At 42.4% G+C, this 26,535-nt stretch overlaps 1 protein-coding gene across 8 annotated transcripts in view; it reads left to right on the plus strand.

The window, feature by feature from the left end:
* Window positions 1-26,535, plus strand: part of Pde1c (phosphodiesterase 1C) — a 278,713-nt gene that overhangs the window by 221,212 nt on the left and 30,966 nt on the right. For all 8 annotated transcript variants that reach the window (XR_007210013.1, XM_048339509.1, XM_048339510.1 and 5 more), the window contains 5 exons: window positions 1,139-1,220; window positions 2,452-2,572; window positions 3,457-3,632; window positions 9,225-9,449; window positions 15,316-15,393. Coding sequence is in view for 7 of the 8 variants with exons in the window: in XM_048339509.1 (XP_048195466.1) it covers window positions 1,139-1,220; window positions 2,452-2,572; window positions 3,457-3,632; window positions 9,225-9,449; window positions 15,316-15,393 (682 nt within the window). In the remaining variant the exon portion in view is untranslated. The remainder of the gene's footprint in view (window positions 1-1,138; window positions 1,221-2,451; window positions 2,573-3,456; window positions 3,633-9,224; window positions 9,450-15,315; window positions 15,394-26,535) is intronic.

Raw genomic sequence — 26,535 nt, forward strand, 5'->3', positions numbered from 1 at the left:
AGGTCTGGTTTCAGGCTGTTTTCCCTCAGATATTCTCCTGAGTTATCAAACATTGGTTACAAGCAGAGGTATTTGATGGAACAAATTCACTAAGTGTTTTTCAAATCTGGACCTTAAATATCTTAAATTTTTGGTCAGTTCAAAAGTTTCTCTTCATTTTATTTTTTCTAATACAGTAGTGTGATTGTTTGGTTCATAATTTATCAATTATTTATTTATGAATATTTATAAATAATTATTTTACGTATTTACTTTTTTTGTAAAGGTAGTGTACAATAGTTTTCTTTTTCAGTTTATCTGTCATTCCATCCTCATTATGACCCCATGATGGTGCCATTATTATTCCACATTGAACTTTAATCCTTCGGTGTCCACACATCTCTACCAGGGTTCAAGCAGCAGTTAGTAGCTGCTCTTCTGAGTGGGTTTTCCAGGTGTGATTTGAGAGCTGAATCCTGCTAGGAGAGGACAGACGTCACTTCCCCTCTTCTGGTGATGGCTACTGAGTGTCCGGGTGGTGTTCTGATAAGCCATCCCCACTGAGTTAGACTTCCCCACGTCATTGCATTACAGCCATGCTTTTGGTGAGCTGGGCCTGTCAGTCATGCTTTCTACTGTATAATTTAATATCCCCTCATCTATTCTGGTTCTTTTTAGTCCGTTTTTATGGACTAGACTGGCCCATTGGACTAGACTATTCAATTTTTATAGTCCATCAGTCCAGTTTGAATTGTGGTTTCACACCCTGGCAACAGCCAGGAGGGGCACAGCAGCTGGTGAGGGGCCCAGGTGGACACAGAAAAATGTGGGCAGCAACCATTGTGGCTGTGGTGGTGGCTTCAGGCCGCAGGACCCTTGGCCCTCTGCCTCGTTATCCCTGGAGAGCCTCTTGTTGCCCATTGAGGCTTTCCTAGGGACAGCATGAGCCTTTGCTGTGGGATGTGATGGCTGGATCCCAGTGTGCTCAGCCTCCTGGCGGCCTTTGTGCAAAGGAAAAGGCCCCATGGAGACATGTTACGTCATGTAATTATAATAATTAAAGACTAGTGGTCTAAGTGGCAGTTGATGCCACTAAAGAAAATCTGGGTGGCCTCGCCCCTCCTGTCCCTTAATTTACTATGACCTCCTGTGTTTCTAGGGTGACCGAGAAGCGGAGCTGGGCTTGCCCTTTTCTCCTCTATGTGATCGAAAGTCCACCATGGTTGCCCAGTCCCAAGTAGGTAGGTGCTGGCTGCTCGGGGGTGTGGCCTGAAGGGCCATGGCTGCTCAGGGACTCACCTTGGGCACCAGGCATCCACAGTTGGCGTCCTGCTGCTCTGCCAGGGAGCATTGTGCTGGACTCTGGCTGTGTGATGGAGCCCTTCCTGTTTTCCTTCCTGCTTCCCTTCCTCTCCTCCCCTCCTCTCCCTCCTTCCTCCTCTTTCTCCATCTTTCCATCTATCCTTTCTTATATTCCTTTTATTTCTTTTAGAATGCCTGTTGTTGGTGGTGGTGGTAATGATAATGTTTGCACTGCAAATCAGTATACTACATGCATTAGAAAAATCCTCAGCCATGTAAGAGGGTACCAGTCCTGTCACTGGGGATTTCTACCTGCAAAGAGTATGAAAGCACTCAGAAAATAAATTGAATCTTCATTTGTCAATTTTCCTGCTTGCATTTTGAGTGCTTCTTTATTTCCCATACAGTGCATGGCGTGCCTCTGTTAGGTGCTGGCACCACTAGGAATTGGATGTTTTAAAAGCAAAGTACACTTAGTAGTTTCTCTTCTGGCATTAAGGCACTGTTTGGTGGTAGACAAGATGTAATGCACATGAAAATCCAACACTGATGCAACATTCCAGCAAGACATCTCCATCCTTGCTGCCCTGCTTACTTCCTTCCCATCTATGGTGACCCACCAATTTTCTTACAGAACATTTAAAAGTTATATGATGTTCCAGATATCTTCAGAGGCTTTTAATATTCCTCTAGGTCCCAGCCTCCAAGAGTCTTCTCTTCCCTGAGCCTTGAGTGGCAGCCTTCCTGATCTTCCCCTACCCCAAGTCAGAAGGAACCCCTTACCCTAGTCACCTCCCACCCTCTTTTCCATCTCATGTCCCTCCTCTCCCCTACATGCCTTCCTCCCACCAGTGTTCACACCAACAACCTACATGAAGGTGTCCTTAAGTCTCCCCAGGTGAGAATGACCCCCTTTCCCTCCCAAGGGGCTTCATCTGACTTCTGTCTGTCCCTCCTGGGGTGGTGTTATGCTCGTTCTCCTGGGAGGTGGGGGTTGAGGTAGGCTTTATGATCTATCCTTTGGGATCACCCACTGGAACAATGGAAGAGACTCCTGACATTCAGATCTGCCCGGGCCATACAGAAAGAGAAGTCATATATGTGGGTTCATGTGGGGATGGAGCTGTCTGCTCCTGCTCGCTCTGCTGAGATGTGGCTGCCTCTCTGCAGGTTTTATAGATTTCATTGTGGAGCCCACCTTCACTGTGCTCACTGACATGACCGAAAAGATTGTGAGTCCCTTAATCGATGAGACTTCCCAAACTGGTGGAGCAGGACAGAGGCGTTCCAGGTCAGTGGGGTGTGGGGGGCTGGGTTGGGTGTTTCTGAGTTTCAGAGTTTTCTGTGGGTGTGGCTTTGTGATGATTGCCTTATCACCTCTCTGCTGGCCACCCTGGTCCACCATCCCCACTTCTGAAGTTGTAGTGTAACAACAGCTCTGCTCCACATCCATGCAAAGCCTTGTGCTTGGCCATCAGTGAGGGAGAGCCTGGAAGGAATGGGAAGAGTAGGGAAAGAACCAGTTGGGAGAAGGGAAGGCAGGAGGAACATGAGGAGACAGCAGGCCCCAAGGATGCTCAAGATGGATGTACCTGCATTGTTCGCTCACAAAGAAGGTGGGCTCCCCTGTTCCTGTCCCCACAGTTGCCAGCTCTTCAGGGACTGGCTGATGGACTCTCTTATCTAATCAGTCTTCATTGCCATTTAGGGGAGTAGAACCCATTTAAAGCAAGATCTTCACATGTCATGTGTTCCACAATCTCATTTCTCCTGGACTTCAGGAACCAGAGGCAGAGGGATTTTGGGTACAGGGAGAGAATGGAACTGGAAACAAAGAGAACCAAATCACTGGTTAGCTTGGGATCATGATTGGTTTGGAAGCAGACACACTATGAAACACACAGAAGTCCATGTTCAGTGATGTTACTGGATCCTAGTTACTAAGAAAGAAGACCCATGAGAAATACTGAGAATTTATCTGGTGTAATGTTAGTATTACTTCCATGCCTTCCCTGGAAACTTCAGAATTTCTCTGCTGTGATGTATAGGAAATAGGACAATTACAAACCTTGAGTCACAGAATTTGCATGCTGGTGATGCATTTGTCTGATCTTTCCTCTAGTGGCTTGCTCATTTGCACTCTTCTCTTTGGTTTGATCTTCATCTTCTCTGTAGTCTGAACAACATCAACTCCTCAGATGCAAAGCGTTCAGGTGTCAAGAGCTCTGGGTCAGAAGGAAGTGCCCCCATCAACAATTCCGTCATTCCTGTGGACTACAAGAGCTTCAAGGCCACCTGGACAGAGGTGGTACATATCAACCGGGAGAGATGGAGGGCCAAGGTGCCCAAAGGTAACATGGGACCAGGGAAACCCACCCAGGAGGCCCATCCAGGGGCAAGGGAGACCTGTTTAGGAGGCCTGTCCACTCCCTAAAGCACAGGCTTGTCATCCTGTGGTGTAAATCAGATTGAAACTTCAGGTTATGGCATTGTTGTCGATAAAAGTCCCCCATCTTAATCGTAATTATAGCTAGCACTCAAGTGAATGACAGAAAGTACCAGCCCTCCAGCACCATGTTCTTTTATGTGATGTGACTCAGCTCCTCCTTTTAGAAACATTCTATGAGTGAGACCATCATGTTCCATTCTTACTTCATGTCATGTGGCTAAATGTGAGCCCCTTATTTTTACCCAAGTAAAGTCCAGACAGTGACCAATTGGGCCATTACATTGGGATGTGAAGAACTGAGTGGGTCTTATCATCATTTCATGTTCACACTTTCCTTTCTCTCATTGCTCCAATCATGGAACCACTTTTCTGAGCTGATGATTACTGTAAGTAAGCAGAAGTCCCCTGAAGCAGGCAGAAAAGCAGGGGCAACCCAGGTCCTCCACAGAAAAGGCAGCAGTTCCATGTGTTCCTGCTAGTCAGCAGACCTACATGGTCACACTGTATTGTAGGTGGAGAGACATGGTGCACACAGGTCCACACACCTGAGAGGAAGGGGCGAGGCTGCAGGAAGAGGGAGAGGCACAACACTGTGGCTTCAGGAGCTCAGTGACAGGGCTGATCCCAGTAGCCTGCAGAGACAAACTTTCAACAGTGGCCAGCTTTTGCTAATGTCTGTTGTGTGTCCACTGCCTCCTAGGCGCCACACCCAGAGCCCAGGGTAGAGAAATAAGCAACTGACATCCTCATCCTCCCGATTCACAGATGAAAGGAGGAGACATTATCATACAGTTCATGAAAAGAACAGGAGTCATCACCACCTAACTCCCTGAGCTCTGGAGCCTTGGGGAGAACGAGAACTTTGAACCTAGTCACAGCACCTGCATTTGTGTTTTGCTTATGCAACATGTGACAAGAAGTAGGATGGTGGATGTCTTACTCCATTTTATGTTTCAGTAACAAGATATTACGTGATTTACAGAGAATAGAAGCTTATTTACCTCAACTTTCCGGATCACAGGAATTCTAGGAGCATGGGCCTGGCGTCTGGTGAGGGCCTTGCTGCTTGGTGGAGGGCGATGTGTGGCAAGACAGAGCAAGTGACGAGCTTGGTCTCTTCCTCTTCGTATAAAGCCACTAATGCCACCACAGAGGGCTTCCTCTGTGAAACCATAGCAGTGGAAGATAATGGGTAGCCTTGGCCCTCATTGGAGACAGAGAGTCTGCCCCCATTGATAGCAGGGAGTCTGCCTCTAGGCCCCCTATTGAGAGGGGGCCTCTAGAATAGGACTCAGGTAGGATTTGCTCCTACTGTGACTGGCCCCAGAATCCTGCTCAAGCAGCTGCTTGTTTTACGTAAAGGGTTTAGATTTATGAGGCTTTTAGAACAGAAGTGGCCCCTTATCACTTTGGGACAGGTGTTGGCTTTGTGCTATGATGGGAGCCAACACTTCTTTCCTATTTTAAGCATGGCCTTTCAGAATCCATTCACTGCTTTCAGTGTGGAAACCTTTCCTGTTGGCAGACGCTGCAGGCAACCACGGATGCTACTGTATCCTCTCAAAAGAAGTATGCTCTCCTAATCAGTCCCACTCATTACACTTGAAAACCCAGGTCCTGACAACACACGATTTAAAGAGGTACTCAACAACCATTTGTTTGCAATGATCTAGCTTGCTAAAATTACCCTTGGAAGCTAATCAACCAGGGAAGCATTCGACGGCTCCTTTCCTTTCCCAACAGAAAACTGGCCCTTTGCAAAGGACAGATAAACAGCTCAGAATTTACAACGTATGAAGTATACAGGAAGAGCTCTGTGAAATCTATTTTGCCTGTCCCTAATGCTGACCCGGAAGGTGTTATGTAGCCAGGATTTGGGATTGGTTCTGAGGATGGAGAAAGGAGAAGAGCCAAGGTGCAGAGCCTGGGTTACAGGTGTTTTGTAGGAGGGAAGTTTGAATCTTGAGGCAAATTCCAGTTAATGGAGAAAAGGAGAAAAATGAAACCCAATTTTCAAGGTGTCTTTGAAGCTCTTTGGGACGTAGTTTGAGGGATGATAATGCATGTGAGAGAATGGATCAAAGAACAGATGTAATGTACACAAATCACTAGAACCCAGTTTAGTATCTGATAGATAATATAATGTATACAAATCACCAGATAAATGATAAATGGAAATTACTATTTAGACACATGAGAAAAGAAAGAGCCATTGTGAAGCAAAGTTAAAGTCCTGGTGGTAAGAGTATCAGTGGAAAACTCACATTTTAGAACATTTCCAGCCTCTAAATATTGCCACTGATGGGTGACTGATTTTAAGGAGAAATCAAGCTGTAATCATCTTTCTGTTGGTGGCCGCTTTCCCTAGATGACTCCACACCATTTTTCTATTGTTTTATTTATTTAATCCCAGAGGAGTCGGGTTTAAAGAAAACCTGCCCTTCATAGAACACTTGAGCATATATTGTTACTAAACTGATTGAAAGTCTTGGTTTTATTAACCATTCTGATTTATGAAACAATGTAGGTCCAGATCCATAGCAGGGAAGATTGAATCAATCTTTTTTTAATGTGTAGCTTTAAAAATCGGTTTTTAAAGCTTTTAGAGCTACCCCCAAGTAACAGCACCAGTTGGGGAGACTCATGAGGGAATCTACTCTGCCCTCATGCTTTATCTGCTTTCTGTGAGTCATTGTCATAGTGAGCCTTACCAACACAGATAGTTTGAAATGGGGAGCAAAAGGAAATGAGCCATTAAGTATGTATGTGATCTACTAGTCTAGAAGCTCTATGAGTGCCAAGAAGTTAAACCCAACGCCTGAAAAGTGAACTCACCATGTGCACACCACCAGGAGATTGACTGTATGTAAATTAGCATTCCTTCACCTAATTTTTCATCATATGAAAATGTTATCAATACCAATAATTTCGCCATGAGAATATAAGGAATATGATTGTGATGGGGGAACAAAACTCTCCTTCCTATGAGTGTGTTTTCTTGTTTTTTTTTTTTTTTTTTTTTTTTTTTGCTGGTCCTGGGGCTTGAACTCAGGGTCTGAGCACTGTCCCTGGCTTCTTTTTTCTCAAGGCTAGCACTCTACCACTTGAGCCACAGCACCACTTCTGTTTTTTTCTGTTTATGTGGTGCTGAGAAATCAAACTTCATGCATTCAAGGCAAGCACTCTACCGCTAAGCCATATTCCCAGCCCGAGTGTATTTTCTTTTGTCTTACATTGGTTGTTCATTTTGCTTATTCATTTTGATTCATTACATTTTGATTAGTATCATTTGGCTGATTATACTGATATCAGAAATTTATGTACTGATACAGAAATTTAGAGCTTGCAAAGCCAATCATTTGGAGGTGGCTGCTACGGAGAACAAAATCTCAGAGGTGCAGGCTCATGTGATTTGATCATGATGTCACCGAGGCACCATTCATTAATCTGAATATTAACATCATAGTTATGAAATTGCCCTTGGACAAAAACAGATAGGGTAATGGAATGTATTTCTTCTAAGGTGATTTATTTTTTACATTTTCCATGGGAAATTGGTCTGAGTTGTCATATGAATTTTTCTTGCTTGGGTAATATTTTATGGTCTTTTGTAGCTAACCAGAATTTAATGCCTTCAGTTTTGATCAAGATCATTTTCAATATAGATCTTTTGGATGTTGAATGATAGCCATGAATTCTGTGGGGGAGGATTATAAACTATTTCTCCTGAAAGTAGCCCCTGTATATAATGAATTTGTCTCTCCTTGCCTCAGTTTCCTTCTCTGTGTAGAACAGTCATCTTTTAATTCACCTACATTAGAGAATAAGGAAGCTGACATTTGTTAAACAGCTCTCTCAGACTAGGCTCTGGGAGTGTGTACATATTCTTTGTTTTATTCTAGTGAATGGTGCTAAAAGTGGAATTCATGTAAACAAGACTGCCTTGGCTGATGGTATAAATCTCACACATGGGGTGTGTTACATTGAGTCCACAAAATCTTCAGGAGGATATGCCCTGTGCCATGTGCTGCACCAAGTAGGGTGGGGTAACATATGAGCCCCATCCTAAGGCACTGAAGAATGAGGAGCCAGGCAGAAGATGTCATTCTGCAAGAGCATCCTTTTACTTTTTAGTTGTCCATTTCTACAGAAATTAGAAGACCATTATGCTACAGATGGACATAATTATTTTATTTATAAAAAAATCTTTGCATTTTAGTGTAAACCATAAGTACAATTTGTTGGAAAGTAGTGTGTCATGGAACACTGAGGAACAAATATTCCAACTTTAAATCAGAGCTTCCCAATCCTTATTGCATGTAGAAAACAGTTAAAATAGCCTATCCTTGTTCTTCTCCCTTCAGAATTTGTTTTAATGTGTAGTGGGAGGTGAAGTCACTGATTTAGATGGAGGAATAGATGGGAGGATGGATGGATGGATTGATAATCTGATGGATCAATAGAAGAATGGGTGAAAATGCCATCACACATTAAAGAGGACATCTGGGGTAAGGGAATTGAATGGGAAACTAAAGCCAGACATCATGAACATACATGATAAGCCTCATGAACCATGAACCTAGATCTTACTTGGATTATGGGCTAAGAGCAGGTAGAAAGAAAACAAGCATGTGCAGATGCACAAATACAATCATATGTGAGACAGCTTTTTGTAAACACTAACACAAAGGGAAGAAAGAAGACTCTTGAAAATGAGCTGTAGGGCAACATCTACATATGTGGAACAAAGGCAGAGATGCTTTTCACGTGGAAGTTGCAGAATAATCTGGAAGGCCTTGGGAGTGTGCCGGATGCTGTCTGGATGGGTCTGTAGGCCATAAAGTGGGCCTGGGCCTTGTCAGGGACCAGATGCTTTCCCAGGCATGTGTCATCTGAAACAGGCCTGTCTGTGGACACTGACCAGATCATCTATCCTTGACCCCTGGCCAAATCTGCTTTTGCAAGAGTTATTTTTCTTCCCTTTTTTTAATTGTCAAGATGATGTACAGAGGGGTTACAGTTACACACTTAGGGTAGTGAATACATATACATTTCTTGTCATACTTGTTACTCCCTTCCCCATTTTTCTCCTGCCTTCCCTCCCTCCAACCCATTCCCCCTTGCTTTCATCATTTTTAAAAATCTTCCCCACAAGGAACATCATCATTCTAGTCTACATTGTTTATGAACTCTATGATTATTAACAATAAAACAATTCCTTCCAGGTCAAGTGATATGTACATTTCTTTTCTTTTGCTTAGTGTAATCTGTTCCTTCTTTTTCAGAAGAGTTATTTTTCAGTAATTCCTATATTTTGAATTAGCCAAAGAAATATACCCCAAACTTAGTAAATACCTTAGGTCATTTTTGTGTATTAATTGGTATTTTCCTTTGAAGATGCTACTCTCCTAGTGGCATGACCTCTTTGTCTCTTTTCTTCTTTCTCCTTTCTTCTGTCTCCTTTCCCTGTTCTTCCCAACTTGCTGGGATACAGAGGAGAAGGCCAAGAAGGAAGCAGAGGAGAAGGCTCGTTTGGCCGCTGAGGAGAAGCAGAAGGAGATGGAAGCCAGAAGCCAGGCTGAAGAAGGTGCTGCCAACAAAACGGAGAAGACTTCAGGAGAAGCCAAGACTCAAGGCAATGGTGCCCGCCCCAGCAAAGGTGACCACTCTCGTGGGAAGAACCCCAAAGGTGACAAGTCCTCCGGAGGAAAGCAGAACGGTGAGGACTGCGCAGGCAGTGTGAGAACAGTGGAGGGCTGTTTGCTGGGTGTGAAGGAATTGGTGAAAGGGAAGTTGCGTGCACACACACACACACATACACACACACATACACACACACACACACACACCTCAAAAGCAGCTTACAGAGCCTCCCTGCCATCCAGGAGACGGTCAGAATCCCATCAGATCAACCGCCAGCTCGCATGGGTCTTTCTGTCCTCCATGGGAGGATTTGCTCCTTCCAGCCTGCCAGACACAGTTACTGCTCACAACATCAGCTCAGTCCTGAGCCTTGCCAGCATAGGATGATGGAAGGTCACATGGGCCCAACAGCCAGGCTGCAGAAGCGTGCATCCCCCAGCACACAGATTACACATGATACAGTGAACCAGACAGCTTGGCTTGCCTGTAGTTGAGGATTTCCTGTGATACAGGCTCTCAGTTTTAAAACCAAAAATATTCTAGACAAACCAAAGACAGAGGGACACCATAATTCTTACTGATCATTTCTTATATTGAATGCCACAAATACTTACTCATTAGCAACTATATCAAGTTCTATTCTAAGCACAAGCACCTTACCAACAGATACCTTGCCATCTGGATGTGGCGAAATACTGTTAGAATGTGGGCAAGGAGTCAAGGGGATGTGGGAGATAAATTGCCTAATAATTTTACACAAAGAACAAGACATCAGCTTTGTTGTGACTGGGGTCTGGAGATGGGGGTGAATATCAGGGAAGTCCTCAAGAGGAAAAAGGATCTGAGCTAGTTTGTTTTTGCTTGTTTATTGTTTTTGGTTAGTTGTGGGGCTTGAACTCAAGGCCTGGGTGCTATCTCTGAGCTCTTTTGCTCAAGGCTCTACTACTTTGAGCCACAGTGCCACTTCCAGTTTTCTGGTGGTTAATTGGAGCTAAGAATCGCATGGGACGTCCCTGCCCAGGCTGGTTTTGAACCTCAAGCCTCAGCTCCCAACCTCCTGACTAGCTAAGATTACAGGAGTGGGCTACCAGCACCCAGCCTCTGATCTAGGTTGTGAAGACTAAGGTTTGCTGCTTAGATGAGAGTAAGGCTTCCTACTGGGTCTTGGGTGTACTTCCTGTGCTTAGGGAAGGTTTGCAAGTTCCGAGTTAGCACCGCTCGCTGTGTCAGGTAAACCAGGCAGCGTTGTAGTCCAAGTCCATACTCTGCCTCCTCTGGCTGGCTTTGTCTGAACTACTTAAGCTTTCTCTGTCTCTGCAAAATATACATAATACCGTTCATAGCACAGATCTCTGTGAGCCTTTGCTGATGATCATGCCCCCCCCCACCCCAAATCCCAAAGAACACACTGTCACTCAAAAAAGTAGCAACAACACAGCCCTCATTGCCTGTACCACATGCCATTTTAAGGCCTCTATTCTCTTGTCTGGGCAGAAGGACCAGGTGGTTTCCTCTGGCTCTAGCTGCTATGCTATGGGTCTGGAGAATGAGCAGGCAGAAAGTAAGGCATAGAGTAACACACACATGTGTATAATCAGGTAATGATGTTTCAATATGTCTATAAAAGTAGCTCGTAGCACATCCCAGAAATATACATGAACACTGTCATGTGATCTTTCTAAGAGACAAGGAAGGCCATCATCCCAACCAGTCCATCCTGCCAGCAGTCTGGTTTAGGAGACTTCCTAAAGTGCATTTAACAAATGCACTTAGCGTTCACGTGAGCACAGTTTGGAAAAATAAAGATTTGGTTCACCTAGAACACAGGGTGCCCCAGTTGAAATTTTGCCTTCCTTCTTCCTTTCTTGAGATTAATTTGACCAACTTCTCTATTGGTTCATAAACCCAGTGGTAAAGCATCAGCCTAGCTCCAGCTGGAGCCCAATCCAGAGCACAAAGTCTCTGTGTACAGCTTAGGGCTCTCTTCACCCTGGTGACTTGAGCTGAGCTTTGTGAGCAGACTTAAACAGAGCCAGGCAGGTTCAGCATTTCTCCTCCCCAGCAAGCACTGCAAAGGGGTGTTTTTGTGTTTTTTTTGGAAAACACGTCTCAAAGGGTGGGGAAGTGTGGCCGAGTTAAGCTTTATATACTTAACAACTCTTGGATAAATCTCCTGTCACACTCGAAGGTACATAAAGGGTGAGGAGAGAGAGGCAAAAGCATGCAAATGGTGCCTTTCTCTGACTGAAAATAGTGATGAGAACAATATGACCATTTCCTCAATGTTCAGCATGTCAGAGGTTGTATTTGTGATTTTCCCTCGACATTGAGTTATTTTGAAGTCCTAGCAACTCTATCAGGTAGAAACATTTTTCCTCTGCTTGTACATGGAGAAATGGAAGAGACTTGGGGATGTTAAATTACTTGCATTTGTAATCAGCAAGTCCTTACAAAGTCTGCCAGGTCTGGTGTGGTTGTGGAGGGAAAAATGGGCAGGGAAGATGGAAGCTTACTTGCTGTAAAGAAGCTCATTTTTGATCGCAGAAGTTGGCACATGATTCCTGTAACCAGCCAGAGAATGGACGTTTCTGGCTTTGAGAGTCACAAGGTCTCTATTGCAACTATTTGACACTGTCTGATAGCCAGAGAAGACATAAAGATGGCACAGGGCCATGGCTGAATTCCAATACGACTTCATTTATGAAAATTTAAGTATGAAATCTATCTAATGTGTTCATATCACAAAATCTTAACATTCCCCTCAAACCTTTTTCACAGATGTAAAAACCATTTTCAGTCCATCAATCACATAGCTGAAGTGGTGCCAGGTTTGGCCCGTGGTTTCCCATGATTGGGTCAGTGAGAGTAATCAATGGATGCCAAAAGCCAGGGAAGGCAGAAAAGACAGCCATTTATTTTCAAGATAACCAGGGGGTGGGGCAGATCCTGCACCACAGAATTCAGGAATCCGAGTCTTCAAGGAGGCTGGCTGGATTACTTCCCAAAAGTGTTTACTTCCCAAAGTCAGCAGCAGTCCACCGTTTCCCTGGAAAATTAAGCATGAGATGAGAGGTGGGAAAAGAAATCAATTTAGCACCATAATAAGAAAGACTAATGGCGATTGGGGACTTTGATACAGCAGCCTAATTAAGATGATTTATAACTGCCCAGAAAGGCTCTTGCATTTCCCCTGTTTATTGAGCAACAGCTCACATTCGCCATTATTTTCTGTGCAGCCCATGGGAAATTACCTAATGGGTTCTGTTTAGGAGCACCAAGCACACGTGTGCCCCTTTTCCTGGGGCCCTGCTTTATAGACTGACAAAGTCTTTTCCAGGACTGTGGGACGGCCACTCTAGAGGCTTGGTCTCCACTGGACACTGACAGTACCCTCTAAACTTTGGTCTCCAGCAACTTCCTGAACTACCCCCACCCCCCAGCCCTGGCTGTTATCTGTTCTCCTGCAAACCCAATGTCCAGGATGACTTTTTTTTTTTTTTTGGCCAGTCCTGGGCCTTGAACTCAGGGCCTGAGCACTGTCCCTGGCTTCTTTTTGCTCAAGGCTAACACTCTGCCACTTGAGCCACAGCGCCACTTCTGGCCGTTTTTTTTCTGTATATGTGGTGCTGGGGAATCGAACCCAGGGCCTCATGTATACAAGGCAAGCACTCTTGCCAGTAGGCCATATCCCCAGCTCCCCAGGATGACTTTTGGAAGATGTTCTGGTCTAACTCAACCTGAAGTAAATCAGTATACAGAGCATCTTGAAGCCTCCCTCAGTAGAGTACTTGCAAAGTGTAAAAGCTCACGCAAGGGGGAGGACCCATGTCCTGGGGGACTTAAAATATTGACATGACTTGAGATCCTTGAGTCCATCTCGGCCTACATCCACAGGAATGGCCAGTAAAGAAAGACTTCTCTCTGATCACTGGTGGTGACAGAGGGTGAAGATCGGGTGCTGTATGAAGCCTAAAGATGAACGCCCTGCTCCTCCATCATTTTAGCCAGGTCATCTCAGTACAGAATAAGAACGAGAGGAAGTCAGGAGAACTTAAGAGTATATATGTGATAGGAAGGATCTCATACCCCAAAAATGGCCTTGAGGTAGCCTTAGATAACTATTTCTTCATCCATCTCAAGGGCAGTAGGATTTAGAAATGTGAAGAGTAAATAAAAACCTGAAAAGAAAGCGGCCACTTATGGTATTCAGTGGTGGGCACTGTGAAATGGGCCACCATGGACTTACTGACCCTTGTGTGTACTATGGCTGTGTTTAACTTTTCTCTGTGCTAGTTAACGCATGTAACTGTGGAGGGAGTTGTGTGCTTACTTGGAGATTTTTTACATTTATTTATTTATTGGCAGTCCTGGGCCTTGGACTCAGCCTGAGCAATGTCCTGGCTTCTTTTTGCTCAAGGCTGGTACTCTGCCACTTGAGCCACAGCACCACTTCTGGCCGTTTTCCATATATGTGGTGCTGGGGAATCGAACTCAGGGCTTCATGTATATGAGGCAAGCACTCTTGCCACTAGGCCATATTCCCAGCTCCTTGATTTTTAGAAAATATGGCCCTAAGGGTTTCTTTTATCCTTCTTTTCCTCCTTCCTTCTTTCCCTTCCTCCCTCCCTCCCTCCCTCCCTCCCTCCCTCCCTCCCTCCCTCCCTCCCTCCCTCCTTCCTTCCCTCCCTCCCTCCCTCTCTTCTTCCCTCCCTCCCTTTCACCCTCCCTTCCTCTTTCCCTTCTTATCTTCCTTTCTTCTTTCCTTTTATTTTGGCATACAGGTGTGAATGGTGGCTCTCCAGTGTAGTTGTATTCATTTAATGCTCATAAATATTGACTTCCATAAATGCTCTTAAAATCATCTTATAAGCTCACTGGTTCCCTCATAACTGAATTCTAAATACATATTTTTTTCACCATTCCCTCTGCATTTCCAAGAGTAATGATTTTTTTCTTAGCCTTAAAAACTGCACATTAGCTAGGCACCAGTGGCTCGCGTTTGTAATCCTAATTACTCAGGAGGCTGAGATCTGAGGTCTGAGATCAGACCAAGCAGGAAATTCTGTGAGACTCTTATCTCCAATAATCTACTCAGAAAAAGCTGGAAGTGGTGCTGTGGTTAAAGTGGTAGAGCTCTAGCCTCGAGCACAAAGAGACTCAGGGACAGAGCCCAGGCCCTGAGTTCAAGCCCCAGGACCAGCAAAACCAAAAACCAAAAATCAAAACCTGTACACTAACTTGGAAAGGAGTGAGGGTTTGGAGGGGAAAATCTGGGAAAAAAAATGGGGGGGGGCAGGTGACACTATTCAAAAAGACATATACCCATTACTTGTCTTATGTAACTGTAACCCCTCTTTACATCAACTTTACAATAAAATTTAATAAAAAATAAAAATTTAAGAACCTGCACATTAACAAGCTCATTAATTAGAATAACACTTATAATCTTGCTTTAGAGTGCTGATTGTTTTCTTGTGTGATGTGGCAGATACTACAGGCAGTGCTGACATACTGGGAAGATGTTTATCTTTATGCTCATAAAGCAGATGCTATGCTCCCATTTTACAGACAAGAACATTGAAGCACGGGGCTATGAAATAGCTGTTAATAAGTAAAATTGACATTTAATCTCGGCTGCTCCTCATTCCATAGTCTAACAATAAAATTTAACCCCGTTTCTGGAAAATAACACTGTTGACTTAATTATAACCCTGTCTGACAGGAGTTTTCTGTTGTAATTTCTGACTAGAATCCTAGTTCCAGAACCTAACATGTGGTTACAAATGTTTTTTGGTTTTTTTTTTTTTTTACACTGAGACAGGAATTTCTTCATGACTATAAAATTGTGCTACACTCTCTTTCCTCGCCTGACAGGTTTAAAGCTATTTATGACTTTCCCCTCAGCTGTAGCATTAACTGTTTGTCATGTTTATTGTTTTCAGGTGATTTGAAAGATGGTAAAAATAAGGCAGACAAGAAGGATCACGCCACCGTCGGAAATGATTCAAAGAAAACAGATGGTAAGAGTGACATTCTCATTATATAATCTCACAAAATGTGCAGTGTTAAAAGCTTGTTAGAATCATGCCTAAACTTGAAATAGTGGTTATAATACATTTTTATGTTGTACCCTGAAAAATAGAGCACTATATAAAAAAGCACCGTCACCTCATTTCTTCAATATTTATAAAGTATTGTGACTTCATTTTCACTGCTCCATACTTTCTCCATTATACATGCATACATTCTCTTCTCTCTCTGCCCTGCCTTCAGCTTTTATTCTAAACTTCATTTTTAAAAAAAGTTAGTTCTGGGTTTCCTGACTGCAGTGCAGCAGGGGTAAACATCTATCATCAATGAATTACAGGTTTGAGGTCATCAAGTATGTTGCATAGATAGGATATGTTCCATGACTTAATCTTGGCATTTTTCTTTACTTGGAGTGAACTGTTGCTCTGTTAAAGACAAAACCAAGAGTCTGCTCAGTTTTACATTGGGAGGTACTACAGATGGTTGGCTACAGAGATCAAGAAAAAGTCCTAAAGGCCATAACAATGTAAAACTAAAGTTAGCCTAAGCCAGCATTGTGGCACACTCTATAAGTACTGCCTTTACTCATCATGAACAGCCTTCTACTGTTTCTAAAACCTGGAAGTGCAACTGGGCATGGTGGTTCACACCTGTTATCTCAGCTATGTGGGAAGCATAGATGGGTAGATTGCACTTCAAAGCTAGCCCAGGCAAGAGTCAGTGTTGTTAGATGTCTCCACCGGATAAAGTACAGCACACACCTCCTAGAAGTGAGAAAAGTTTAATGCCAGAAAGACTGGCAGGCTGACTTTATCAGGACAGAGAGCAGCAGCTGCCATTAAGTTGCTAGGGAGGGGTATTTATAGGAAGGGAGCATGCAAGAAGATGAGAGACTGCATTGTGAGTGGAAGGCAGGGTTAATGTTAGTGGCCAGGCTAGGGCCGCCTGAGATGCAGACAGCCAAACAGAACCTTGGCTGCTGGACTGTGTGATTTTTATCTCAAACACAAGCCAAGTATGGTAGCCCACACCTGTAATCCTAGATACTCAAGAGACAGAGATAGGAGGATCAAGACTGGCCTGGGAAAAAAGGAAAAATAAATTAAGGCCAATTGGGCTAGAGGTGTATGGCTTAAGTGGTAGTGTGGTTTAATAAGCACAGGGGCCTGAGTTCAATCCCCAGTATAGCAGTAAATAATATGGAAATAAATAACTTGGACGTAGACTGTCAGCTTGAGAAACCTACCCTTACCAGCTGAACAAACTTCACTGTGTCAGTCATGATTGGGGCTCATTCCTAGTTATTTTTGTGCAAGGCCTTGTTCTTAAGCTGAACATGAAATTTTCCAAGGTCTATGTTGCTGAGTCCAGGGCTCTCTTGGAATTATGTTTCCTAGGAGATAAATAGTTGTCTCTCAGTTTATCACTGACAAGTTTGGTTAAAATACCTTTGAAGAACCAGGCCATCAGGTTGAGGAGTGAGAAGAAATTGGAGCACAACTCCTCCTCATCTATTAGGGAAGTGTGTATGGGAGCAGGATGGGCTTAGCATTCAGCCTTAAGCCACAGTGACATGCTGTCTTTACTCCAGTGTGAACTCATTTTCCTTCTAAGATTATTCACAATCTTCACACCAGGGTCTTCACACACAGACTACTGGGGAACTCATAACTGTGCTTTTCCACCAACTTGCTTATGTGAATAACGGAAACCACTACCACTGACCTGGTCAGCACTTACTCTCCTGAATTCCTTGTGATTTAGGAAAATGAATTATGCAGAGATAAAATGGTCATTTCTCAGCCAAATACCAGAGCTTTTTGCCAGGCATCATTTATTAGAAGCAAATCAGAAAAATGTGCAGTGGCAGTGGCAGTTACAGACCCAGCACTGGATACCTTCCTAGTAACCACATCCTGTGACCCTCTCACCCCAACTCCTGAAGTTCAAAAGCCAAGAATAGATCAAGTTCCAAGCTTTGGCGATGGAATCTTGAATCTCATTGACTTGTTAATTGTGCTTTATTTAGCTGCTATAATGCTATCATGTGGGCATTGCAGATTAAATTTTATCACCTTCATAAAGCCTTTTGTATAGTATTTGTTAAAATAATTTATTATGTATCAAAGGGGGAAAATGGGTTTGGGGTAACAGGGAAGTTCTGTGTTCTGTGGCTGAAGTAAGTGGTGAGTTTGTCTAATGAACAGGATCCTTGGTCTCATGACACAGTGAATAGCTAGTAGTGAATTAAGGACAGACAAACTCTCACCTCCCTTCCTTCCTTTCATCCACATTCCTGGTTCCCACGGTCTCCAGAAGGACCTGATGTGTGACCACATACTTGCAAGCTCATCAGGAAATATGAGGGTAGAAATGTTGTACTTCAATGTCATTGGTGACCAAACATGTCAGTGAGCATTAGTACTTGGGTGTCAATGTGACGTAGAGCCCCGAGCTTCACTGATTGACATGGTTGTTGTCCAAAACCTTGGCTTGGAGTGTGGCTCCAGTGGAGGAACACTTGCCAAACAAGCACTGAATTCAAATCCCAGTACTGTCCAAACAAACAACCCCCACAACTTTCCCAAGAATAAAGCTGCTTCTTAGCACAAGAAGGACAAAAGAATTTGACAATTTTCTTTTACCCTTTTAATTTTTTTTAACTATAAAGTTGATGTGTAGAGCTGGTACTGTTTTGTATGTCACGTAGTAAGTACCTGTCTTTTTGGACAATGCCACTCCTTTATTCTCTCCTAGTTTTCCCTTTCCATCACTGCCCACAAGTTGTGGAGTTCATTTTCAACATAGTGTCTAGTGAGCACCACTGCTACATTGGTTCACCTTTTGTCCCTTCATTTCTGAATCCACCTTTACCTTCCCAAAGACAGATAAATGAACAAACAAGACACAAAAAATATCCCGGGTTACATTCCTGGAGTTCATTTCAATAAATATTATCTTATGTGATGAGAGGCACAGAGGCATCATTGTACCTTTGTGTTCCTCCCCTAAAGAGTATCCATCCTCCTTTGATTTCACTGTGTATGAATGCCTAGAGTCCTGTATTGTTTATCATGTCCTGGTATATTTTAGATCTAGTTTCTGCATATGAGAGAAAACATGTGCCATTAGTCTCTCTTAACATGATTTGTTCTAGAGCCATCCATTTCCCTGCAAATGACCTAATATGATTCTTTCTAGTAGCTGTGTAAAATTCTGTTGTGTATAGGTATCACATTTTTTGGAGCCACTCATCTTTGTAGGGCATCTGAGCTGTTTCCATAACCTGGTTGTTGCGAATAGTACAGCAATGAACATGAATGTGCAACTGTCTTTAAAGTATCTTGGCTTGTGATGTTCTGAATAGATGCCCAGGAGTGGTATGACTGGTTCATAGGGAAGATCTGTTTAGTTTTTGAGGAACCTTTAGACTGCTGTCCAGAGTGGTTGCACAAGTCTACATTCCCACCAACAATGAGGTAGGGTTCCTTTTCCCCACATCCCTGCCCAACATTTATTGTTTGAATTCTGGATGTTGGCTAATCTAGCTGGGGTGAGATGAAATCTCAGAGTTGTTTTAATTTGCATTTCTTTTACGGCCAGGGATAATGAGCTTTTCCTCATGTGTGTCTTCACTATTCTTATCTCTTCTTCTGATAGGTCTCTTAGCTCCTTTGCTCACTTAGTGATTGCTTTATTAGCTTTGGGAGGGGTTAATTTCTTGAGTTCTTTGTGTATTTTGGATATTAGGCCTTTGATGTATTGCTGTTAAAGATCTTCTCCCAGACTATTGTCTGTCTTTCTAGTTTAATTTTGATGTGATTTCTCATGACCCTGGGCACACATAGAGAGAAGGGTAAATTATATCCTGGCATAATGAATGTACTGCACTACACATAATCTCTGTCAGGCTACTTGGGTGCTCCTTCATACCCTGCAGTAATCATTTTCACACTGATTGCAGAGAATAGGTGTCCTTTGAAAGCACCTTGCTTACCTCTGGGGAGAAAAACACTGACATAGGAAGTTCTAGGTCTCTGAGCCAAGGTTTCTCTTAGAACATGGAGTTTTCCACTGTTATTGGAAAACTTGGGGGATAACAAGAAAAACCGATTCTTTCCATGTATAGCTAGTCACAATTGTAATAGCATTGCCTCTTGGACCTGCCATAATTTTTATTATGATCACTCAAAAACACAAATTTGCCCTTAAAATGCTGTATATATAATATATTGTTTTTAATATATAATAGAAAATTATATATAAAAGTAATATGTAGCCCTTAATATATATAATCTATGCTGCATATAACATTCTTATCATTTTTTAAATTATTTTTATAGGTTGCAGGGCTTGAGCTCATGGCCTGGGTGCTGTCTCTGAGCCACTTTGTGTTCAAGGCTAGTGCTCTATTACTTGAGCCACAGTGCCACTTTCAGTTTTTAAGTGGTTAATTGGAGATAAGAGTTTCACAGGGACTTTTCTGCCTAGTCTAGCTTTGAAATGTGATCCTCAGACCTCAGCCTCTTGAATAGTTATGATTATAGGCATGAGCCACTGGTATCTGGAATATAACATATTATATAAAACAGAAAACTATATAATATAGATTATTGAAAAGTTTTATGTGTGTGTGTGTGTAAATATATAATACAGTTATCTAAGCCCCCAACAAGGTAAAATTCACAGTGTCTGGCATTGAGTAAAAATTCATTAACATGCAATTCACAAATAGAAAAACACTAACCAACCATAATGAAAAAACAAACAACCAAATGAAACCAAACCAAAAGTAAAACAGAGGCTAGTTAGCAGATGAGGAAGTGCAAGCAGCACTTGTAATAATAGTCTCCATACTCAGAAATTAAATAATGACATGGGATTTATAAAAAGGACCCAAATTATAGTTCTTGACATAAGAACAACAGTGTCTGCTATTAAACTTAAATATTATATTAATGTCAAGCTAGAATATCATGATTGATTGGACCTGCACACAATGTGGACACAGGCCAATGGTACCCATCTTCTAGTCTCATTTAAACCATCAAACCTTTTGATAATTATTTATGTTCACTTGTAGTTTTCCTTGATTGCTTCTTCTGGGGGACTTTAATCTTGATGAAACTTTGTCTTTAAGGCTTCTGTTCTCAAATCTTTTCATTTGCATTATTGTTGTCCCCTTTCACCCACCATTTTCTCACAAGATCTATACTACCACCCACAGAGGTAATGTGATATATAAAACAGGAGGTGCAAGGGGCAAGGGTGCAGGTTCTGGGAGCACTGGCTATTGTCCTTTTCTCTTGCACACAACACAGCATTACCATAGTAATAACCTGGAATCCTCTTCTATTACATTAACAACCTCAAACCGCCATGATATCAGTGCTCAACTGCTTTAAGTAATGAATGATTTTCAGTCCACTTCATTCTTGCTCATACCACTAACATCAATGTCTGCTGACTTGATTCTGTAAATATTTAATCTCATCCTTTGAATTTGGAGCTCATTTTTATCTGAAATACACTATTTCTTTGTTACTAGAAATATCTCACTGTAAACTTCTATGTATTATAAAAAGGAAGCTTTTTCTTTTAATGAAATAATTGAGAAGCCAACTGGGGATTACTTTCCCTGAATGTGAAGAGACCAAACAAGTGGAGTTCTCTGGGTCACAATGAAAATAAATCATCCTAACACTACCTGTTCTAATGAATATCCCATTTCCCATAGCCATTTGTCCACAAAAACTCCTGTGACCTAGTTATGTAACCCACAAACAGGAAGGAAAAGCCTTGCCTTAGCATGAAAATACATGAAATACTTGCCCTTTAAAGCATTTTTAACCTTACTTCCTCAAGTGGTTTAGCCAATGTCTAAACCTCCACTCTGATGTCCAATCTGTTTCACATCAATACATTCTAAGGTAATTTTAGGTCCAATGACTGTCCTTGTGCTTTTCAGAATAATATGGTGGTATCCCAGAGTAGAGAGGAAGAAGAAAGTTGGCAAGTAGTTCCATAGTCCTGACATAGATTCAGTGTTCTTGAACATGTCATATCAGGTACTGGAACACATATATACACCTGCACATGTATGTCTTGAATATGTGTCCACCTGGATGTGAGATTAGTGGGTTTGAAATTTTGAATTGTATAGCTGGGAATTAGTGGCTCACACCTGAAATCCTAATTACTCAGGAGGCAGAGACTTGGAGGATCCAGGTTCAAACTAGCCCAGGAAGAAAAGTCTACAAGATACAACAAGCAAAAAGTAGGCCCAGAGATGTAGCTGAAGTAGTAGAACTTTGGTTAAGCAAGAAACTAAGCAAGCTTGAGGCCCTGAGTTGTTACAATGAAGAAGACTTCTAGCATTAATTCATGCTGGCTTTTACCTAGTTGCTTAGATACAGTCTCTTACCAAATAGCTGCATAGTTGAAATGTCAAAGGAATATATATTGTACACTTCTTATTAATGACAAAATTAATCTTTTAAAGGGACTTTCCCCTGTAGTTCTTGGCTATAAACTTTCAGCGTTTCACTTTATCTTCTAGACATTTCGTTACACTCCCAGTCGACCATTATATTTTTTAAGGAACCTGGCTTGACAGAGCAAATTAAAATTTGAAACTACTAGAGAAAAGCAATTTTTCTTTTTCCCTTAACACTCACGCTCAAGATTAAGAAATTAAACTACTTAGTAATCATGAAATAAATATTTATCTGTTTTCCACTCAGAAAATTCTGTTTTGTCAGATTCTAGTCAAACAACCTAAGAAACAACAGAAATAAAGTATTTACTAAAAGGAACTTTGTTGACTTTTTTTTTTTTTTTTGCCAGTCCTGGGCCTTGGACTCAGGGCCTGAGCTCTGTCCCTGGCTTCTCTTTGCTCAAGGCAACTCTGCAACTTGAGCCACAGCGCCCCTTCTGGCCGTTTTCTGTATATGTGGTGCTGGGTAATTGAACCCAGGGCCTCATGTATACGAGGAAAGCACTCTTGCCACTAGGCTATATCCCCAGCCCCGACTTTTTAAAGAATTTTTAAAAGTAACTGCTGTCTTTGAAATCGATGTGTGTGGGAACCGCAACCAAGGTATCTACATTTGCCTGTGCTATTTCTTGTCTAGCCACCTACATGCTTAAAAACCTTTGATTATTCTAGCTCCCCTTGGCTATTTCTTCTTGACATTCCCACCAAAAGGCACTCCAACCTTCAGTGAGGACATCTGTTTTCCATTACCTGCTACATCACATGCTATTTGTATTCTCTATTCTAGAGCCATAGTGAGAACATGACAAAATAGATCTTGCTTCTTTCATGTAGTCTGAAAAATTTAGTGCTTTCTCCTGAACCAATAAAATTGAGGAAAGCAGGAAGATCAGTTAGACTGATTGGGGTCCAGAATCTGCCCATCTCTTCCTGGTTCTATAGGCCTCGTGTAGGTCTTTCTGGTCTTCATTTCTTCTAGAACTTAGTAATTCTGACAGAGCAGAAACAAAATTGTCCCTTGCAAAGTGCAATGCTGCCCCTTCTGGAGCCTGGGGGCAGGAGGTGTGTTGTCACCAACATGGTGGCAGGGGTGCCAGCCTGGTCTTTCTTGCCTGGCAAGAGTGGGTGGAGCCCTGGGAGGCTTTTGTGTTTTCATTGTTTTCTTAGGGGTTAATGCACTAGGTTCTTCAGACAGGGTGGTAACAGGAAAATACTTTAGGCAGTAGGAGGCAGGAGGGCAGAGACTGTTAGCCACATACTTTAAAATTGCAAAGGAACACATACTAAGTAAAGAAAAGAAAGCAGCAGAAACAGAAAAGAATAAGCCCACTATATTTGTGGTTTGGGCAAGAAGAAAACATGCATGCACTAAACAGCAATTCCAGACTAGGAGTGGGAGGTCCAGGCTGCTGAGCCCAGCAGCTGTCTTTCAAATAGCATTGCATTTCCCTATTATTAAAAACAACAACAAACAAGCCAATTAAAATAAGAAAATTAATTAACATATACTTGGCCGAACAGATATGTGAATAGATATGTGAATAGCATATCACTAATGATGAAGCACATTTACATTAAAGACTTAGTTAGATAGGAGTATGCACCTGTAAGACAGCTTTTAGAAACACTGATAACACTGAACAACCTCAAGTCCCGTGCATTCCTGGTGGGCAACATCACCATGCCATTTTGGCAGTTTCTTACAAAGCTAAGCATACATTTGCCATAAGATCAAACTCAAAATAAATGAAAACTTATTTTCATATAACAGCTTCAAAACCAAACAAAAACAAAGCTAAGACCCATTTGTATGCTTAAAAAATGCCATGTGGTTTGACATTTAAAAGCAGTTAGCTTCACTAGGTTTATTCTCCTCCATTTGTCTGTTTAGCATCACTGGCTGCATCCTTTTTTGCTTTTGTAGAAAGTTGATCCCATAGAGGCAGCTGTGGTATTTCCCCTGGAATCAAAAATCTAGGTTTGGATTTTGCTATGTCTTCAGCCAAGTCATTTCTCTGGGTTTGACTGGTAGTTAAATCAGGCTTTAAAAGCTTCAAACTCAACCAAAATGAAAAAGAAACATGTTAGCACCGTGTTAACTTGGACTTGACCCATTGTTAACAACCATGGCCTTAAACCAGTGGTGATGCATTCCCTCACGGCACCTCTTCTCGCCAGCAGAATCCTATGGGAAATGGCATAAGCAAGGCCACACAATTTGAAATCTCCCAACGAAGCTGTTAAAGCTTGATTGCTCTTCCCTTCAGAGTAAATGCCCTTCTGTGGGTGAATAGCCTCTTATTTGTGCTCTAAGACTCAGAGGCACCACAACTGCCCGTAGGGAGGCAGAAGGACTTTATCTACAGCCAAGGGGCTGGGGAAGGTGACACTTCCCTGAATACATTCGTGAATTATCCCAACTTGAATCTAGTGTCTACCTCAGCGCATCCCTCACTGTTTTGAAAAGTGGGCAAACTGGGTGAGTTTTTGTGGCCTCCAGAGATCAGAATAGTAGGATTCACAGCAGCTACTGAGAACCACTCAGAGCTCTAAGTTCAGCCCAGATGAGCAGCTGACATGGGTCTGCAGGTCCTTTTCTGCAAACGTTGTGGTCTTAGCTGATGCTTCCTCAATCTCAGGTTAAAATAAAAACAAATGCACAGACCTAATATACAGAAAAGCAAATATGAGATGAAGATCAGGCTGAATCTACAAATCATGGCAAAGCCGCCTGACAGTGGCTCCTGATTTCTGGGAAGTCAGCTGAGAACCATTTATAATGAGGCTCCTTCACAGGGAGTAATATGTGAATGGTGGCCTTTTCAATTTTCATTTCATGTTTGAAAGACACAATCAGAAAACAATAGAGGGGATCTCTTTCTCATCGTGACACTTAGATTTCCCCTACCCCGCTCATGTTTATTCCATTCATTTCCTTCAAGTTAAAACAGAACAAAAATTGTTTAAAAGGAAGGAGAAGGATTCCCAAGAGAGAATAAATTAGATGGGGTGAATTTGATACAAGTGCACATTTTGCATGTAATATGTGTGTGTTGTGAATATAAAGAAACACATTTGTACAATTTATGCTAATAATATTTTTTAAAGAATAGTGACATCTTTAGACTTTTCATAATCTTGATGCCATGTAGAATGGAAGCCTAGATGCCATTCATAATAATTCAGTACAAAAAGTAACACTATGAAACCACAAAAAATAATTACCTGCTGGGTATATGCTCTGTCTTTGTTTTCTATGCAAGGAATGTTAGAAGTAGATGCAGTGTTTTCTCTGGACTCAGAGTCTGCAGTGTGGGCTGGTGCACAGGCAGCCCAGGTGCCTTAGGGAATGTGCTCTGGGAGTCTTCAATGCAAGTTCCTTTAGGAGAGTGCATTTGGGTGGGAAGATCAGGATGATGATGGGTAGCAGAGCCAGATTCAGCACTCATGCCTCTTGTTCTTTTCCCATTGATTGCACTTAATGGAAAGGGAAACAGACACAGCATAAGTGTCCAGACTTTCTGTATTTGTCTGTCCCACCCCTTGACCAACTTCACTCCTGGACCCCAGAGTGGAGAGGAGGATGAAGATGCAAAGCCAGAAGGAACATTATTCTGTCTCCTACCTAAGCTGATTTCTGGGTGGAAAGGTCTCTTCTCAGTGAATTCCAGATTCCACTGAGAAGATGGACCTTTCCCCAGCTCTGAGACCACCAGCCTGGCCTTCAGGCCACCATTAGCCCCAGCTGCCTCTAAGTCCAAGTGGGCCATTGTCTTTGCAGGCTAGCCTGGGCTCACTGGGCTAAATGGTAGGCCTTTCTGCTATATCCAGCTACCTTTCCTTACCTTCCTTCCAACCAGTGGGTTTGGTATTTGAAAAGTCAAACTCAACCTTATGTCATCATAACAAAACTGAGTTTTGATGAGAGAGGGTCCTGGAATCGATTGGAAAGTCATCAGTGCCACGGCAACCATCTGAAAGCATTCTCATGACATTTGACTTTAAGCTGAATCAGGGCACTGGGAGCCTGATCTTTTCTGCACAGATTCTCAGATATGAATGAGGATGGCTTTTCTTCTTTCTCCCTCACTGGCAAGATGCCCCTGTGATCATCAGAGGAGGATGAGAGGTCAGAAGATTTTCTTTTCTCCTCTTTGTCTTCTAAATTGGTGAAAGTGCTAATGGAGAGAAGAAAACATCAGAGCACCCAGATAAAGAAAGGAGCCTCACGAGGCCTGGATCAATGGCCCCTGGAAAATTGCAAATCAACTGTAATTACCACAGATCTGAGGGGCTTGCCTATCTCTCTACTAGTTTTCTGCCTAATTTCAGCTAAGTCTTTTTTTTTTTAGGAGAGGCTCACAGTCTTTAAAGTAGAGTGGGAAACTTTCCTTGTCCTGAAATGACCTGGAACACCTTTGGTGATGTTAACATTTTCACTGCCGTTGCCCTGCACAGAAGGGATCCTTTAACCTAAGAAATGGTGATTTGCAGAGCAGCCCCAATGGGAATCAGTCATATATGCAGTAGGCTTCTCCTATTGTTGGTCAAAATTTTGTAAAAAACATTGAGGTTTCATGAGGAAAATCAAGTGACAAAATCCAGTGTTATCTGCTTCCATTAACTTAATGCTATT

This window comes from Perognathus longimembris, chromosome 2, assembly GCF_023159225.1.
Source record: "Perognathus longimembris pacificus isolate PPM17 chromosome 2, ASM2315922v1, whole genome shotgun sequence".
NCBI classification, from domain to species: domain Eukaryota; kingdom Metazoa; phylum Chordata; class Mammalia; order Rodentia; family Heteromyidae; genus Perognathus; species Perognathus longimembris.